At 32.7% G+C, this 16389-nt stretch overlaps 4 protein-coding genes across 8 annotated transcripts; 1 reads left to right on the top strand and 3 right to left on the bottom strand.

Annotated features, from left to right (window-relative positions):
- Window positions 1-667: 667 nt before the first annotated feature.
- LOC108725125 (ATP-dependent DNA helicase II subunit 1) lies at window positions 668-4838 on the bottom strand. Of its 3 annotated transcripts, none has more exons than XM_018451918.1 (9): window positions 4762-4838; window positions 3860-4014; window positions 3491-3662; window positions 2961-3393; window positions 2785-2878; window positions 2208-2451; window positions 1644-1805; window positions 1334-1558; window positions 668-962 (listed from the first exon to the last, which is right to left on the bottom strand). In XM_018451918.1, exons 2-9 carry the CDS (start codon window positions 4010-4012, stop codon window positions 850-852), a joined length of 1596 nt encoding a protein of 531 aa, XP_018307420.1. In that variant the 5' UTR covers window positions 4013-4014; window positions 4762-4838; the 3' UTR covers window positions 668-849. The 3 variants fall into 3 exon arrangements, with proteins under 3 accessions (XP_018307420.1, XP_018307421.1, XP_018307422.1); XM_018451919.1 differs by lacking the exon at window positions 4762-4838 and adding an exon at window positions 4125-4151; XM_018451920.1 differs by lacking the exon at window positions 668-962 and having other exon boundaries at window positions 1279-1558.
- A 2124-nt stretch (window positions 4839-6962) lies between these two features.
- MFS18 (major facilitator superfamily transporter 18) lies at window positions 6963-10914 on the bottom strand. The gene is made up of 8 exons (XM_018451910.1): window positions 10464-10914; window positions 9297-9643; window positions 9055-9228; window positions 8743-8875; window positions 8051-8147; window positions 7622-7787; window positions 7169-7327; window positions 6963-7102 (listed from the first exon to the last, which is right to left on the bottom strand). Exons 1-8 carry the CDS (start codon window positions 10523-10525, stop codon window positions 6963-6965), a joined length of 1278 nt encoding a protein of 425 aa, XP_018307412.1. The 5' UTR covers window positions 10526-10914.
- A 194-nt stretch (window positions 10915-11108) lies between these two features.
- Window positions 11109-13523, top strand: LOC108725119 (uncharacterized). Its single transcript, XM_018451912.1, has 4 exons — window positions 11109-11335; window positions 12885-12924; window positions 13021-13233; window positions 13308-13523. Exons 1-4 carry the CDS (start codon window positions 11327-11329, stop codon window positions 13457-13459), a joined length of 414 nt encoding a protein of 137 aa, XP_018307414.1. The 5' UTR covers window positions 11109-11326; the 3' UTR covers window positions 13460-13523.
- A 344-nt stretch (window positions 13524-13867) lies between these two features.
- Window positions 13868-15083, bottom strand: LOC108725135 (uncharacterized). 3 transcript variants are annotated; one of them, XM_018451934.1, is made up of 6 exons: window positions 15065-15083; window positions 14792-14983; window positions 14521-14642; window positions 14327-14451; window positions 14182-14258; window positions 13868-14050 (listed from the first exon to the last, which is right to left on the bottom strand). In XM_018451934.1, the coding sequence occupies exons 2-6, from the start codon at window positions 14922-14924 to the stop codon at window positions 13905-13907; spliced, it is 603 nt and encodes a 200-aa protein (XP_018307436.1). In that variant the 5' UTR covers window positions 14925-14983; window positions 15065-15083; the 3' UTR covers window positions 13868-13904. The 3 variants fall into 3 exon arrangements, with proteins under 3 accessions (XP_018307436.1, XP_018307437.1, XP_018307435.1); XM_018451935.1 differs by lacking the exon at window positions 15065-15083 and having other exon boundaries at window positions 14327-14448; window positions 14792-15038; XM_018451933.1 differs by lacking the exon at window positions 15065-15083 and having other exon boundaries at window positions 14792-15038.
- Window positions 15084-16389: the final 1306 nt, after the last annotated feature.

Consider the following 16389-nt stretch of genomic DNA (forward strand, 5'->3'; position numbering starts at 1 on the left):
CAAAACATAGTTAAACAATTTTGTGAGTTATACAGGAATTTATACGTGCCTTACCCTTTTGTGGCCTAATCAAAATGACTAACTGTAACAGATATATTTAAAATAGAACATAATAAAACATGTATTTTGATACACATATATAAATGGAAATATTGTTAAACATTCATATGCATTTAAATCGTCAGAATATCTTGGTGCTAAGAATAATTTTATCTTCCTACATCTATAATAGCATTATTCTAATAAAATGTATTAAAAGTAACAAAGGATATTTTAATATAGTTTCAAATAACAGAACGTTATATATATTGCCAAATAAAACTGACAGTTCTATGTTTATATAAATTTTATGGTGTTACATTGTGTATTAATTGGAATTGGTTTCTAAATACCTACATCCAAGTTCAAGACTGACAGTAATGAAATTATATGACAAAATTGAAATATTCTAAAGAAGCAAGATTTTAACATACAATTTCACAGGTATATACATATATAAGTGCATATTTTTGTGAAATAAAATGTAGCATTTAAAAACAAACAGTATTTCTATCTTTTATATAGTAAGATACCTATTTTTTTAAGATCTTTATTATACAAGTAACTTTCAAGAAATAAAATGCAAAAATTTCTATGATCAAAAATATTTTCATCATGCAACATAACATTCTACATACATACTGGTCGCGTTCAGCAGACTCAACTGTTGTGGAGCGGATCCATGAGCGCTCACTGCTATTGGTGTATTCTTTTAGATCATCCAATAGCAGCGAGAGCTTATTGATCCGCTCCGCAACAGTTGAGTCTGCTGAACGCAACCAATCACACACATTTTAATAAACACGTATCCTACTTTTTTCTAGCCCTTTTTACTTTTGTTAGGCCATCATTGATAAATATATCAGGATACATATTATCAAATTCAGATATTAAATCATTTGTTTTCTGTTTAGCCATTAAATCTGAAAAAAAGTTGACATTAATCTATAATTTGATATAAATTTATTTTTTCTGTTCAAGTAGTAAAATCTTTTACTCTTTGTACACTCCAGATCAAGAGTTGGAAACACTTTTTTTCCTTATGATTTTTTGAATTGACACATTTAGTCTAATACCCATGATAATATATTTTTTCACAATAATTTTGTAGAGCCAATAACTCCTACAGCTGTTAAAATATTTCTCTAAAGAATTATTATTAAAAAAAACATTGTTATGGATACTTGAATAAGTAATCCTAAATGTTAGTTTTTAAAATAGTATTTCCAAACTCTTCGCCTGAAGTGTATATCTTTTTTTATTTGTTATCTCAATATATGTAGATATTACTTACATGATTTCTCGATGGAATCAATCGGTGGAGGGCCAGGTTCTTTGTCCAGAGCTAACTTCTCCACTATTTGTATCTGACATTCCAGTTTATAAGATCTGAAATTATACGGACGGTAGTCCATATCGAGTCGGTCGATCGTTTTTTCCCACAGCGCAACTTCCTTGTCAGTTACAGAATTCTGCATGTCATAACGTAACAACGCTTCACTCTTGTCTTCTATGTTCCCTAGTATAAAATTAAGCTCATCAAGTAAAGAATATCTTGAGTTTCTCTCTGATAATGTAATTATGTGAAATATAATTAGACATACCCTGAAATGCGACTTTCGATAAATAAAAGCCGCCCAATTCAGCATTCGGAATCATGTAGCAGAGATTAGTTTGTGTATTCAACCGCATTGTGAACGCGCACACTATCATTTTATTTTTAGTCGCACATTTATTTAATAAAGCGCTGAAGAACAATAGATTGTCTGCAAAAAAAAACAATGATACATTTGACATTACTTTTAAAGCTAATCTACAATGTGTTCTTTACTTCCTGTTTCTTCCTTTTTACCTCTCGCCTTTGTGCTTCTTACCCTATTTCTTCGTTTTCTCTCATTCGAGATAAAAGTTAACAAACTTCAGAAAAGACACGATTATTAATAAAATAGTCACAAAAAAAGGAAAAAGGCAAGAAATAAAAGCAAAAAAGAGAAAGCAAAGAGCATATTGTATATAGATTAGCCTTTACATAGTAATTAGATGTTGCGATATCACAAATCGAGTGTTATCACGTTTCGCGTATCTCTGTAATTTTATTGGTACACAATAAATTAAATTAAACTGAGCGCATTAATTTTTTTATTGTGCATTTTATACATATGCGTTACCTTTACGAGTACTACCATAATCCGCTCTAACAAAGTACTTCCGTTTAACATGGTATCTGAAAAGGTCGCCAGGTATAGGCCTTACACCAATTATCTTGATGGCTGGTGGATATAATTGCTTTATCTGCAAAAGTTCCTTTTGCGTGAAATGCAGCTTCTTGCCACCAATCGATTCCTCAGTTTCCAAGTTAACTTCCTCTGGTATCATAAAAGGTAAATTAGATTCCTCGTTGTCACTGTCTTCCTACCATAGATTAAACAAATCGGATATAAGAAATAAATTCAAGATATTTTACATGTAATTTAATCCTAATTGGAACTCGTGTCTGCGGGTTCACAGTATATTTTAAATTAATATATCTTTGCCCAAAGTTAACGTAATTGAACGACTTTTTTCATTTTGAAGGTCAAGATTCGAGAAATAAGATTATGTAACTTAAAATTATATAAGATTGTGAAAAATATTTTTTATAAACAATTTTTCACAACGTAATTGAAGAAAATATGGATCAATTGGGCTGACGAATAGGACCAATTAAGATTAAACAAACTTTTACGTTAAGCGAAAGATATACACCTCGTCAAAATTGATATCCTTGAAATAGGTTAATCTGGACAAAACTTGATTAGTTGCTTTGCTTAGTGGTTTCGTTTGCAAACACCTACGTTTTCTGTAAAATGATACTTGCGTTTTTACTTGTACAAAATTTAATTATAATGTTACAAAATTAATATTCTCATATGAAGACCTACCTGCCCAGAGTACGCACCGCTAAATCAATCTCCACACCATCACATATCTGAAAGGATAAGCATGCGATATTCTTGGATGGCGCTTTAATCTGCTGTACCAAGTCTATAAGCGACGTCCTTCTGTAAACGCCTATCTCTATCTTCCTCGACAGTATTTCTAAATCTTTATAGAACTCATCGAGCGGCCAATTATTTCTTAAATCGATCACGTATAGATTAAGGTCTAATTCCTTCAAAGACTTCGCCTTTGCTCTGATGCAATGCTTTTCGTCGTCCGAGTAATCAGGGTTATAACAAGTGATCAGAACTATCCTACGTTTAGTGAGGACTGGTTTTATTTTCAAGAAGATGTCCGTGGCATATGTCAATGTATCAAGAAGCAGAGCATTATTTTTTAATTTCATACTCTCGTAACCCTTCATGTTGCTTTTAGCTGTAAAAATCGTCAGAAAAAAAACCGATAAATGAAAGTTGTGGCTCATATTCTTGGGGAATGTGCTACATTCAGCATTGATTGTAATTGTACTTGCTTAGTTTTCTAATCCGTTGTAAATCATCCACAGTAACAACTTTGAGTTCTTGTAGAGTCTGAATGTTTGTCCATGGTGAGTTTGCGTCGTTCTTTTCAGTACCAAATAGCACCATTCCCATCCAATCTTGCATACTCCATGCTAGCTTTTGCCGAAGAATTTGTTTGTATAGCTGAAAGAATAATGAATGACAATCAATTATATGTAACTCTTTAACCAAAAAGGCCTCTTCTTTTTTATCTTAACTTCTTATATATATTCAACTTTTCTCTTTTTTTTTTTCAACAAGAAAAAGACGAAAGATAAACCGTGCAAAAAGTTCATTTAAAAAGAACAAGTCTCAAACTAACATGCAATATTATAACCAACCTTGAAAAACTTTTCGATGTAAGTGATTTTTCTGTCATCAATATCAGACGAATGCATAAACATTTTCTCGGTACAATCGACGAGAAATAATGTGGCTTCTCGTACTCCGTACCACTGACTCGCTTGCGAATCTACTTCCCCATCTTGTGACATTTCTGTTATCAGCATAATTTATTATTATTAATTATTTTGCAGTTAAATAATATTTCGAAGGACACATATGAACATTTTGAAGTTGGGTAATTATTCAGAATACCTCCCTCACCTCCGATTTCGATGAAATTAGGCTTATTCGACGCGTTTTTGCACAAAACGAAAGAATCTGGCAGAAAAAAGTGTCGCTCTGCCTCGCGAACCGAGATATTTAGCGTTAAAGTTGACGACTCTGCAGGTTAGGAAATCTGTCATACATTTATAAAACAAATAAATCCTAACCCATGTGGACAGTGGGGTGTATAGACAGTAATGCTTGGGTTCGGGCAAGCATTACTGTCAATACACCCCACTGTCTACATGGGTTACAAATATTCCAAGCGGACAATGTCTAAGCACTACTACATACGTTTAATTTATTTTATAGCATTAATAAATATTGATTTCAAATTTCGTGCACATAGTCGGTATGACAGATTTCCTAACCTGCAGAGTCGTCAACTTTAACGCTAAATATCTCGGTTCGCGAGGCAGAGCGACACTTTTTTCTGCCAGATTCTTTCGTTTTGTGCAAAAACGCGTCGAATAAGCCTAATTTCATCGAAATCGGAGGTGAGGGAGGTATTCTGAATAATTACCGTTATTTTAAGAGATACTGCTGTAAATTTGTACAACAAATAGATACCGGCATTTTAGATTTACAAATTAATTAATATGATAATATGAAAATATGATAAAGTATTACTCACTTCTGAAGAAAAATTAAAATTGACATCGACGTCACAAAAGCCAAATCTGCGAATTCTTTCTGTTTATATCTACAAACCATACGAACTGCTATGAACGAAGAAAGTTTGGTTGCGTTCAACAGAAAAAACTAATCAGCGTTTAGTGATAATTTAAGGTGCGTTCAGGGAGTCGCTATTAGCGCTATTGTGTCATTCTATCCTTGTTTTACGTTTAATAAACAACGAAGATAGAATGACAGATAGCGCTATTAGCGTCTCCCCGAACGCACCATTAATATGATTAGTTCTTGCCCTAAAGCCCAGTGTCCACGATGCTAGAAATCCGTCCGAGATCTCGGATGAAGAAAGAATTGACCAATCGCATTGATCATGTGACTAAATTGTTTAAATGTGATTGGTTAATTCTTTCTCTCTCCGAGATCTCGGACCAATTTCTAGCATCGTGGACATAAGGCTTTATGGCCATTCTACAATAAATCATTAATCATAAATCAGAAGTTATGCGGGGTCTACAATAGAAGTCATAGCAGTCGTAAGGTCTTAAGTCGTAGAAAATTGACCAATCACAGTCGAATATGAGAAGAATAATCAACTGTGATTGGTCAATTTTCTATGATTTAAGACCCTACGACCGCTACGACTTCTATTGTAGACCCCGCATTAGAAGCTGGAAATTGACGACTGTGATTGGTCAATTTCCAGCTTCTAACTTCTGATTTATGATTAATGGCTTATTGTAGAATGTGTGTACCCCGGATCTACAATTTTAAGCCATAAGAAATGGACGAATCACAGTCGATTATTCCCTTCAGATTCGACTGTAATTGGTCAATTTCTTACGGCTTATGGCTACATTTCGTCTTACAGGTGTGTGTGTATGTGTGTGTGTGTGTATGTGTGTGTGTGTGTGTGTGTGTGTGTGTATGTGTGTGTGTGTGTGTGTTGCGTAGTGTTTCAAAACTAGAAAGTTCATTGGACAGCCGTCAGGACAGTCGGAATCAGACTACGCATTGAAGATTGAGGTTGAAGATTGAAAAATTCAGATTTGACCAATCGAAACGAAAGGAGCTAAAATTTCTTTGTCCTTATTGGTCAAATTTCAATCTTCAATCTTCAACCTTAATCTTCAATGCGTAGTCTGATTCCGGCCTTAGTTGTTCGTAGCACGAGGCACGATACGCGTCAATATTTAGTTCTACGCGAAATAAAGGCCATCACACGTACAAAAATTTTAGTCGTAATCTCAAGCAAATCGATCAATCACAATCAAAATTACGATCTCGCGTTTTAAAACGCTCGATTGTGATTGGCCGATTTGTTTACGGCCTTACGATTGCGACTAAAATTTTTGTACGTGTGATGGCCTTTAGTCCGAATCTACAATAGGTGTTTTAAGACTTAAGCCGTAAGAAACTGATCAATTATAGTCGAATCCGAGGGGAATAATCGACTGTGATTCGCCCATTTCTTATAGCTTAAGGCTTAAAATCCTATTGTAGATCCGGAGTTAAAGCGAGATAGGTATACGTTTATAATTGGCGAAAATGAAAAAGAGAGTACTAGTCTAGTGCAATCTAGTGCAGGCACTTGCACCCAATTCAATTGCACATACCATTCACATTGGCCTATTCCTAGGCCGGTATTCATAGTCGGTTCTTATTTCAAAACCATCTTAAGTAATGTCTTAATACGCTAAAGGTGCAGCCACAATAGAAGGAATAAGGAATTAGGAATAAGAAATAAAGATTTCAACCTATCAGAAACCGTGTATTCCGGTGTATCCGATATCTGATAGGTTAAAATCTTTGAATTCTTTTTTTTACAACTTTTGTTTCTTTATATGGATCTGCATCACCTTAATGCGGCTCTATGATTGGTTCATGACACCTCAAGGCTGAATTTAGGACGATCTGGAATATGAGAACTGACTATGAATACCGGCCCTAGTAATTTTTCACTGCTTCGCCAATTCTCTTCGCAAGAGAGACAAACATGCAACATCTTATTTTTTTATGAATGATTTTCAGAACGGTAATTTAATGAAAATTTGTTTAATAAAAATTTATTTTTAAAATTAATTTAATAAAAATTTGTTTAATACATAATTATTTTTAAAATTTATTTAACAGAATTTTTTAAATTCGTACAATAACAACTAATTTTTAAATTTTATTAATAAAAATTTATTTTTATTTTACAACTTATATGATTGCTTGACCCGAGCCAAACAATAAATACATTATACATCCTAATGCATTAATAACAGCTATAAATAAAAAGACAGCGGGCCAACTGTGTGTCACATGTAGAATGTGTCCGGAAAAATATACACCAAGAAAACCTGAAAAAAAAAAAAAAGAAAATATATTAGCTGTTCATGCGACTGATGTTTACATTAATTACTTACCAGGTATTGCGCCAACAGTATTCATCAGACCGAATACGCTGCCGGAATGCTTTGGTGCAAGATCCGAAGGATTAACAGCGATAGCATTATTGTGAAAGCCTGAGCCACCAATAATCAACGCGAGACAAAGTATGGCATTTTCAAAACTTTCCACTTTCGCTATAGGGAATATGTTTGAGAACATGAATGTTATTTAAAGAATTATTGTTAAATACTTTTTTTATCAGAGTCTTTCGTTTCGCACAAAAATTCGCGTCGACTAATTTAATCAATATTGGAGCTGACAAAGACTAAGCACTAAATATATTATTATTATAATATTATAAATATAGTTACTTCATTTAAAAAGGACTTTGTTATGGATATTTAAATAAGTAATGTCAAAAATGTCAACTTTTAACAAGTTTTTCCAAACTTTTTGCATAAGCCATGATTATCAAGTGTCAAACTTACCTAAAAATAACAAACTTCCAATTTCGATGACAAAACAAATCGTTTGGATTGTTTTGCGTGTCACAGTAACAGAATAACCGGCTTTAATTATCTCTTCTGACAGAGCTTTCGCCAAGAATGTACAAGGTAACATTGATAGCCACGGCACCATATTTACAATCCAGCCCTGTTAATTAAAGTTTATTCAACATGATATAGCAAAAAAAAAATTACTATGTTATTACAAACTTAGCACCGAGACACTATCGTGTCTCCAGAGATTACTTAATTTATTATTTAGCTTTTTCTTATGATTCTATGAATATGAGACATTATTTATTATCTTTGTTATAGAAAACTTCTTATATCTTTTCTTTTCATATACTTTCATATACTTTTCATAGACTTTTTAAGTAACAATACTGAATAAAAACTAGATAATAATGTTACCCTGATTTCAGGAAATGTGTCATGGAAATATGTAGGCATCCACGAAAGTAGTACAAAGAAACAGTTATTTTGGCAAGCATGTCCAATAACACAGGACCTGAAAATCATAAAAATCAATTAACAATCACAAACATAGATGAGAAAATTGATCTATAAAACATGTTATCTTATAAATGTTATGTAATCTTGTATAACTTTCATAATTGAATAATTCAGAGCATTTGTGTAAATTAAAGTATGTATGCATAATTCAAGCTTTCGTTATTTTTGGGTATAAATAAGTCTTCAAAATCAGAGTTGAGTAAAACTGTAATTCAATTAACAATTACAATTTATAATGTAATTCTTAATGTAATTCAATTAATAATTATATGTCGTAATTATTAATTGCTGAAAACAATTAAATGAATTTTATTTGTTTTGCCCAACTCTGTTCAAAATCAACAAAGTCAGGAAAATATAATAGGCAAAGAGATTGCGCTACCTAAAATTCTAAAATTTTTCCACATTTCCTGCTATTCCGAGAATTCGTAATTTAAAACACGAAAATCAAAAACATTAAATCAATAGAATTTTAGAAAAATACAATCTAATAACACAACGACTGATTATAAAAGTTTCTCTTTGTATCTCTAGCCTATACAAATATAAAACATGTTTCAAAAATATTGAAGTCTACGCATCATAATTACCAGAAAGGAGGTTGTGACAGAAGTTTGGACCAAGGCAAAGTGTAGTCGGTAGTAGACTTGATAGAAGTTGTTTTTTCCTTAAAAGGCAGAGTGTGGTAGCTTAATAAAGCTGTCCATGCCAAACTCATGCACCCTACATAAGTAAATTAGTAAGCACCATAAACGTTTCTCATTTCTGCTTGCAAATAAAATTAACAAAGAGATGCGTTCAACTATTAAATTATTCTTACATGACATGTCTCAAAAACTATCATCATTTATCTGTGGATTCTTCAATTAATTTGACATCGATTTACATAAACTACATTGTACCTAACACTCGAAAGACAGTCATCCAGTTATAATTTTCCAGAAGATACGAGCCTAAAGACCCAGTGAGTAGAGTGCCCAGAGCAGATCCTGATGTTAATAAGCTAAAGAAGGAGGCTCTTTCTGCCTCGTGCAAGCGTTGACTGATCAAACTAATCATGCTAGGAAAATGCATTCCTGTAAGTGACAAGTGTCGTATTATCCTCCATCGTCTGCAGTACAGCTGTGTAATATTTGAAAGTTACCTTGGAATGCTCCGTTTATCATTCTCACTGCTGCAACAAGCAAAACGGATGTCCCATCTCCGGAAAAGAATTCTATAATTTCCGGCATGAGGAAGGTTGTTGCCGACCAACCGAGAGCAGATATCCACAGTACTCTCTGTCCACCGATTTTGTCGCTAATGTAGCCACTGGCTACTTGCGTCAATGTATATCCCCAGAAGAAACTCGACAGTATTATGCCTGAATCCGACTTGGACCAATTCTTCTCCTGACTGACAACAGGTATCAACAGGGGAACAGATGTACGCGTAGCATATATCAGGCATGTGCCACATAGCAACGACAGGAACCATTTCTGCCTTTCCCTCCTGAACAAAAGAAACTTCTCTTATAATCCAATCTTGCCAATGCTTGTAATAGCATTAATATATTAATAGTAATAATAAATTATAAAAATAATTTTGACCAAATTTTGATTAATTTAATTGACAGAATTGTTTAAAGCACATTTTAATTACAATTTGTTATGTCTAATCATTAGATTTCTAGAAGACCATCTGTTCTTCTAAAAATTAAACATTACAAATTTAATAACTTCTTGTGTTAACAAAATAAATATAGGTATTGCTTGATAAGTTAATTGCTGATTGAGTTAGAATTAATAAGGGCTTTGATCAAACTTTGATTAATGTAATTAATAGAATTGCTTAAAGCTTTCTAATGAAGTTGTCTCCGTAATCTAATTTATTCTTTTATAAATTAATAACTATGTTAAAATATATACACGAATTGCTTGACACGTTAATCAGTGATTAATTGGAATTTAATTAAAGTAAATAATGAGGACAAACTTTGATTGATTTAATAATTTAATTAACCAAATTGCTTAAAGTAAATTTTTTGATTGATTCGTTATCTCTAATCTGTTCTTTTGTAAATTAAACTACAAAAAATTAATAATTATGTACTCATTAACAAAATAAGTACAGGCTGTGGTACTACAGCACAGAATTTGCAGCAATATTGCTGCAATGTTGCAACTATTGTGTTGTAGGGGTGCTTAATAATATATCGCTGATTAAGTTAAATCGGAGTTTAATTAAAGTCGTAAATAATTAATGGATCAGCGACTCGTCTGTTCAGAAAATCGGTGATCGCCTATAAATCGACGTGTCCTGCCGATTATACCTCGACCAGGACGAAGCGGTCCTGTCATCAAACGGAGTGTCCAGCGATATCTGTAACTGCATCGTTTGCGAATTCGTTTAGCTTGTTGACTTCAATTTCCGTGTTAGAGCCTCGGCTCTCGTCAACGTCCCGCCAGAGCACGTAATTTTCACGCGCATATTTAGCGTTGTTGATCTGTCAAAATCCACTGCAATCCACTGTGCACATCAGTGCACGTTACGCTAACCTCCGCCTTCGTGTCCTCCGCGCGTCTTCATTTTGACTCGGAACTGCTCGGAACTCTCGGAAGCTTTCGACGAAGACCTACGGGCTACGGGAGCGCTGCAGAGTTCGTCCCATATACAAACATCTTCGAGCGAACTCCAGTTCGAAATTCGATCCTGATAAAGGGATCGACTCTGTTTGGATGCAAACACTCATTTATTTCAGCCGCGTAAAGTACACATGAAAATATAAATTCAAGTGTAAAGAAAAAAATATAAATAAATAAATGCGTACATCTCGAGAGATCGCATAAGAAATACGATGAGATTCGCATAATTAAATACTGAGGTTAATAATTAATGGATTTATTGATTTTGTGCGTATCGCTTTTGCGCAAATCTGCCTGGACTTTGATTTTTTGCTGATAAGAGGAGGAGAGAAAATAGATAAACATGATGGTGCGTGAGTATACGATGCAATAAGGTGTGATTTAATAACGACGTCAGTTCTGAATTTGGATAAACATCTATCTATCCTTTCGAAAACGCTATATGCAAGAGCTAGATATATTTATTTATTTCGAATTGCACTGTGCAAGTCATGATATGCATGAAGTGTTTAACTGTACTTAAGAACTGCTTTGAAGAACTTTGACGGAAATGACAGAGGTAAATTATATAAATATACAGAGGATAGACAAAGTAATGTAAACACTTGGGAAATATATTATTTTTCTACTATTTGTTTTAATAAGAGGTTGATCCATCATTGATCGATTCTCACACATTCTTGAAATAATTACTCTCTGCAGAACATAAATAGTAAAAAAATTAAATATTATAATTTTGGACTCAACAATATCAATTTATATATATATATATATATTCACTTCAACTACACAAAGTCAAGAAAGAGATTTGAGTTACAAATAAATTTCTACCACACTTATCCATCCATTCCTTGATTGTACTTCATCGTTGTAATTAGATCTAGCCTTAAACTTTATACCCCTCTAATTATATTTTCTTCACAACAATACGAATATAATACATAATGCAATAAATAACACTTATATTGCTGAATAGGAAATTATAACATTGACGTAATGTTATTGTTAGTTTGTGTTCTACAGATCAATGCTTGAATATTTATATTAATAAAATTTTATATAACTTTTTCATTCTCATTTTTCAAAATTGCTCTCTATTTTTCAAAATTTCAACATTTTTTCTAGCCAATACAGTCGCCTGATTTAAATATTATTTGTAATTTTTTTGAAGATGAATGAAAAAGATTTCTTCCTTCAATATATTTTTAAAACAATTAAAGATATATATTCTATTAGAAAAATGATATATTGCACTGCAGCAGTTGCTACACTATTCAAGCATATACAATTCTATTCCAACAAGGATAGAATCTACATTAAAGACAAATAATAGGCAAACTTGTTATTAATTAAACGAATAGTAGGATCAAGAAGTACCTCGTTACTTTAACGAAGTTATAGGTAGTTTTTTTTTCAATAACTATAACTGTTCCTTTTTTTCCATCCATAACTGTAACTTAGTTGCGTTTATGAAACTGTAATTTAATAGTTACTTTTTATATTTTAAACTTGTTCGACATATTGACTGATCAAAATGAACTACTCAGTGAAAATTTGTGATTATTTATTGGGATTGAAATACACCTTTATTACTAATAAAATTATTTTCCCTAAATGTCCGTAAAAATTAAAAATTAAACTAAAAGTCTTTTAATATGTGAATGCATTTTAATATTAATCTCATAATTCTAATTCCAATATAAGTATATATATTAATTTGTTATAAATGAAATAGCGTATGATCGAATGTTTAACAAAATATTTTAGTATTATCAGAAATGTAAGATTCTCGTATTTAAAATAAAAGTGTAAAAAATTACAAAAAATAACTATTGTTAAATAAAAAGTATGAAAATATTTTTTAGAATTAACTTCTAAACGAATTACTTTTCAAGAAAAAACTGTAACTATATAGTTTACTTACTTTTACAAAATAACTTTCATAATCTTGACAATAGTATATTTCTCAGATGTTCACATTATTTTGTCTATTCCCTATACAATTATGTTATTCTGCAATATTAGTGCCGCTCAGCATTGCCTTTTTTTTATGCTGCCTTATATTTCTGCTAATTTGAGACGAATAAACACAGATTGTTTTATTTCAGACTCAAAACGACAGTATATATGATTCAATAATCATGTATTGTAAGTATACCTGCATTATGTATCACTTCACTAGTTTGTAACATTACTTATTCTATCGTTTTAAAAGAAGAATGAAGGCGTAATGTTTAATTCCAGATGGAGAACGGACTAAAAAATGCCAGATGTTTTTACAACATCCTAGCGTTCGTAAATTTATCCTCAAATTTAAGGAGCAGTTAATCCATAATCCGTTTCTGCAGGTAGCTACCTTCATTGCAATAGTGTCGTTACTTGCACCTATCCTCTTATTTATTATATTTGGTATCGTCAGTGCTGTATTCGTATTTATTGGTTTTATGATGGTTCAAGGTAAGCAATGCTACATTATTCTTGATCACAGAGCTGTTGTTGCTGGACACTAAACAAGTGCGTATTGTTTTCAGGGACAGTATTGGCTATTGGCGCAAGTATTTTAAGCTGTGTACTTTTCTGTATCATGAGTACTATTACAATGGTAGGATTATTTATCCTTTGTGTTCATTACACATTGTATTATACAAACCGTGTGTTTAATTTTTTGGTCTCTAAAACTTAATAACTGTATATAAAGGTGATTGTGTAATAAGAATCTTTAATAATAAAAGAACTTTAAAAAATAATAAAAAGATGAAAATTAAAAAGTGTTTACCATTGCAGATTTTAATATAAATATGCAAAACCATATCTAAATACATATAGAATAAGGTGATATAATTTTGAACATGGTACAATTCTGAACAAAATAAGATTTTAGTCCAATTTTCGAAATTCAAGTTTAATTTTTTCTTATTCGATATTCTTCAGAATCCTACACACCATAAGAATGTTATAAACTTGTACCACAAAAATTGGATTCAAATTTTATTTCGTTCAGAATCATGTAATATCATATAAGAAATTGTACCACTTAGATCAATATATAACACACTTCATATATTATCTATTTCTAAAAGTAATCAAGTATCAAAATTACATAATCTCGTTTAGGTGTAATATTTGTACTAATTTGGTGGAAGATTCTCATCTCTGACTTTAGCTTCGCTCGTAGACAAATATATTTCATGCCACAGTGAGTCGATTAACTTTTTATCAATCTCTTGAGTATCATAACAGAAGTGATGAATGTAGTCGCGTCTGTTTGAGATATCTGTGTCAAGAATTAAGGATGTGCATATCTGCTACTTATTGGCAAAAGTAGCTAGCGTGAAATAAAAAATTATACTTGACATTTTATATATTAGCTAATTTCGTGTATATAAATATTTGGAAAAAGGATACAGCCTTGAATATTGTGCTTTATAGCTTCATAATCCCAGTGTATCCCTGTTAAGTCCTTATACAATTTCAACTTTTTCCTACAAAACGAACAAAATTATGACAATTGATAAAAAAGGTTGCATTAATATGTAATGATAATACGTGCTTTCCTTGCTCCAGCAATTGTTGATCTCGCACATTTGGTTGAACAGACTTCATGTTAGCATGTTTTCCTTCCAATTGTTTGATCTCTTGTAAAAGTTTCTTGTTCTCTGCTTCCAGCTCTTGCTTCTAAAAAATATTCTGCAATAATAGACATACACAGACTTTGTAGAAAAAATAAAAGTATATTAAACTCACTAAATAATTATTCTCTTCTAATAATTTGTTATTCTTGCTCTCCAGAGTTTGAATTTCCGTATGCAGTGTCTCTTTCATAGCAGCTAAGTTTGATGTTAATTCCTTAATCTTAGTTTCATCCTCTAAAAACATGTAGGAATTATAGTACAAAAGGAAATATAAATAACACGATATATGTTATAATTTTGTAAGGACTTCAAACAATGCAACAGCTTATAGATTTATTTCCCATCAAATTAAATTATTTCATATATTCAGTAACAAAATTTACCATTGAATCGTTGATTTTGGTCTTTTTTAATTTCATCTAGTATTTCCACCTTAGACAGTAGCAATTCTTTGAGCGTCGACGTATCCGTGTTTACGAGTTCCGTTCTCAGCGATTTTATCCAATGATCCTCCATAATTTGATCTGATTAAAACTATACTAAAATTAATTAATCTCGCGACTACCGCGTCAAAACTACTGAAAACACGTTATAAAATTTGAATCATCTGTAAACAGAATTGATAAACAACCCGGACCGACCGGGTTTGCACCAACCTAGGTTGGATTAATGGTGTTTTGTGTTCTCCTATTGGTAGAGTGTGTAACGTCAACCAATAGGAAAGATTAATCCAGGTTGGTGCAAATCCGATCGGGCCGAAAACGCTATTAGTCACTGGCTACATTTACACCGTGCATTTAGGCCGCGGCGTATATAATAGATGTCCTTGTTTATCCTGTAGGTTAAACAAAGACACCTATCGTATAGGTCGCGGACTAAACGCACGGTGTAAACGTAGCCATTAGGGTGAAATCACACGGTGCGGAAAAAGACTGCCGAATAGGGAATGCGTCATTGAAGCAACCAATCAGCGTTATTCAGCGCTATTCGAAATAGCGCTGATTGGTTGCTTCAATGACGCATTCTCTATTCCGCCATCTTTTTCCGCACCGTGTGATTTCACCCTAATGGCTACGTTTACACCGTGCGTTTAGTCCGCGACCTATACGATAGGTGTCTTTGTTGATAGGTGTCCCTTAGACCTGTTCTTTTTGTCTGAACTTTTTCACCAGTTCATCTTCCTTCCTTTTCTCTCCAGCAGGAAAGAAAAAGAAGAAAGATAAACTGGTAAAAAAGTTCCAAAAAGAACAGGCCTATTTGCCTAGTTTACATCGTGCACTTAATACGTGCCCGTATTCATAGTCAGGCCTTAAGCTGGTTCTACATTAGTCGCATCGCAATGTCGCAAGCGTGTCGCAAGCGTTATGATCCAATCAGAGTCGAGCCAGCTTGATGTTGATTGGACCACAACGCTTGCGACGCTGCGATGCGACCAATGTAGAATCAGCTTTATATTTAAGGCCTTCCTTAAATTTATCTTCAGATGCTCTACGAATTATTTCATTGCTACTGAATATCTAAAGATAAATTTAAGGAAGCCTTAAGTACAAGGTGACTATGACCCGTATTCATAGTCGGGCCTTATATTTAAGGTTTCCTTAAATTTATCTTTAGATGCTCTACGAATTATTTCATTGGCTACTGAGCATCTAAAGATAAATTTAAGGAAGCCTTAAGTACAAGGTCTGACTATGAATACGGGCATTAAGGTCTGTTCGCGTTGCTTACACTTTTGGCACTCGACATCTTCGCTTTCTCTCTTTTCAAGGCCAAATATATATCTATCTCATTTTAAGTGCAAAAATATTTGGGGATTTCATGCGAACAGACCTTATGAATATACGGGCCACGGATACTAACTAGTAACTTTCTATTGAATTATCTTAATTTCGGCGAAACTTGTAAACATATACATGATATGTGTATTTAATTAATCATTTTGATGCATATTCTACCAATTTAGTACATCATTCTTTAAATA

This window comes from Mycetomoellerius zeteki, unplaced genomic scaffold (assembly GCF_001594055.1).
Source record: "Mycetomoellerius zeteki isolate Tzet28-1 unplaced genomic scaffold, Tzet1.0 scaffold327, whole genome shotgun sequence".
NCBI lineage: Eukaryota > Metazoa > Arthropoda > Insecta > Hymenoptera > Formicidae > Mycetomoellerius > Mycetomoellerius zeteki.

Coding starts and splice junctions, on each gene's coding strand:
- LOC108725125 (XM_018451918.1), bottom strand. CDS start 4,012: ATGTCACAAGATGGGGAAGTAGATTCGCAAGCGAGTCAGTGGTACGGA. Junction 3,394..3,490: donor ACAACGGATTAGAAAACTAA/GCAAGTACAATT, acceptor CGATTTTTACAG/CTAAAAGCAACATGAAGGGT. Junction 1,559..1,643: donor ATCGAAAGTCGCATTTCAGG/GTATGTCTAATT, acceptor ATTTTATACTAG/GGAACATAGAAGACAAGAGT.
- MFS18 (XM_018451910.1), bottom strand. CDS start 10,525: ATGCAGTTACAGATATCGCTGGACACTCCGTTTGATGACAGGACCGCT. Junction 9,229..9,296: donor GATAAACGGAGCATTCCAAG/GTAACTTTCAAA, acceptor TGTCACTTACAG/GAATGCATTTTCCTAGCATG. Junction 8,148..8,742: donor CTGTCACAACCTCCTTTCTG/GTAATTATGATG, acceptor TATGATTTTCAG/GTCCTGTGTTATTGGACATG.
- LOC108725119 (XM_018451912.1), top strand. Junction 12,925..13,020: donor TGATTCAATAATCATGTATT/GTAAGTATACCT, acceptor GTTTAATTCCAG/ATGGAGAACGGACTAAAAAA. Junction 13,234..13,307: donor TGGTTTTATGATGGTTCAAG/GTAAGCAATGCT, acceptor TATTGTTTTCAG/GGACAGTATTGGCTATTGGC.
- LOC108725135 (XM_018451934.1), bottom strand. CDS start 14,924: ATGGAGGATCATTGGATAAAATCGCTGAGAACGGAACTCGTAAACACG. Junction 14,452..14,520: donor TAGAAGAGAATAATTATTTA/GTGAGTTTAATA, acceptor AATATTTTTTAG/AAGCAAGAGCTGGAAGCAGA. Junction 14,259..14,326: donor CAATTGCTGGAGCAAGGAAA/GCACGTATTATC, acceptor TTCGTTTTGTAG/GAAAAAGTTGAAATTGTATA.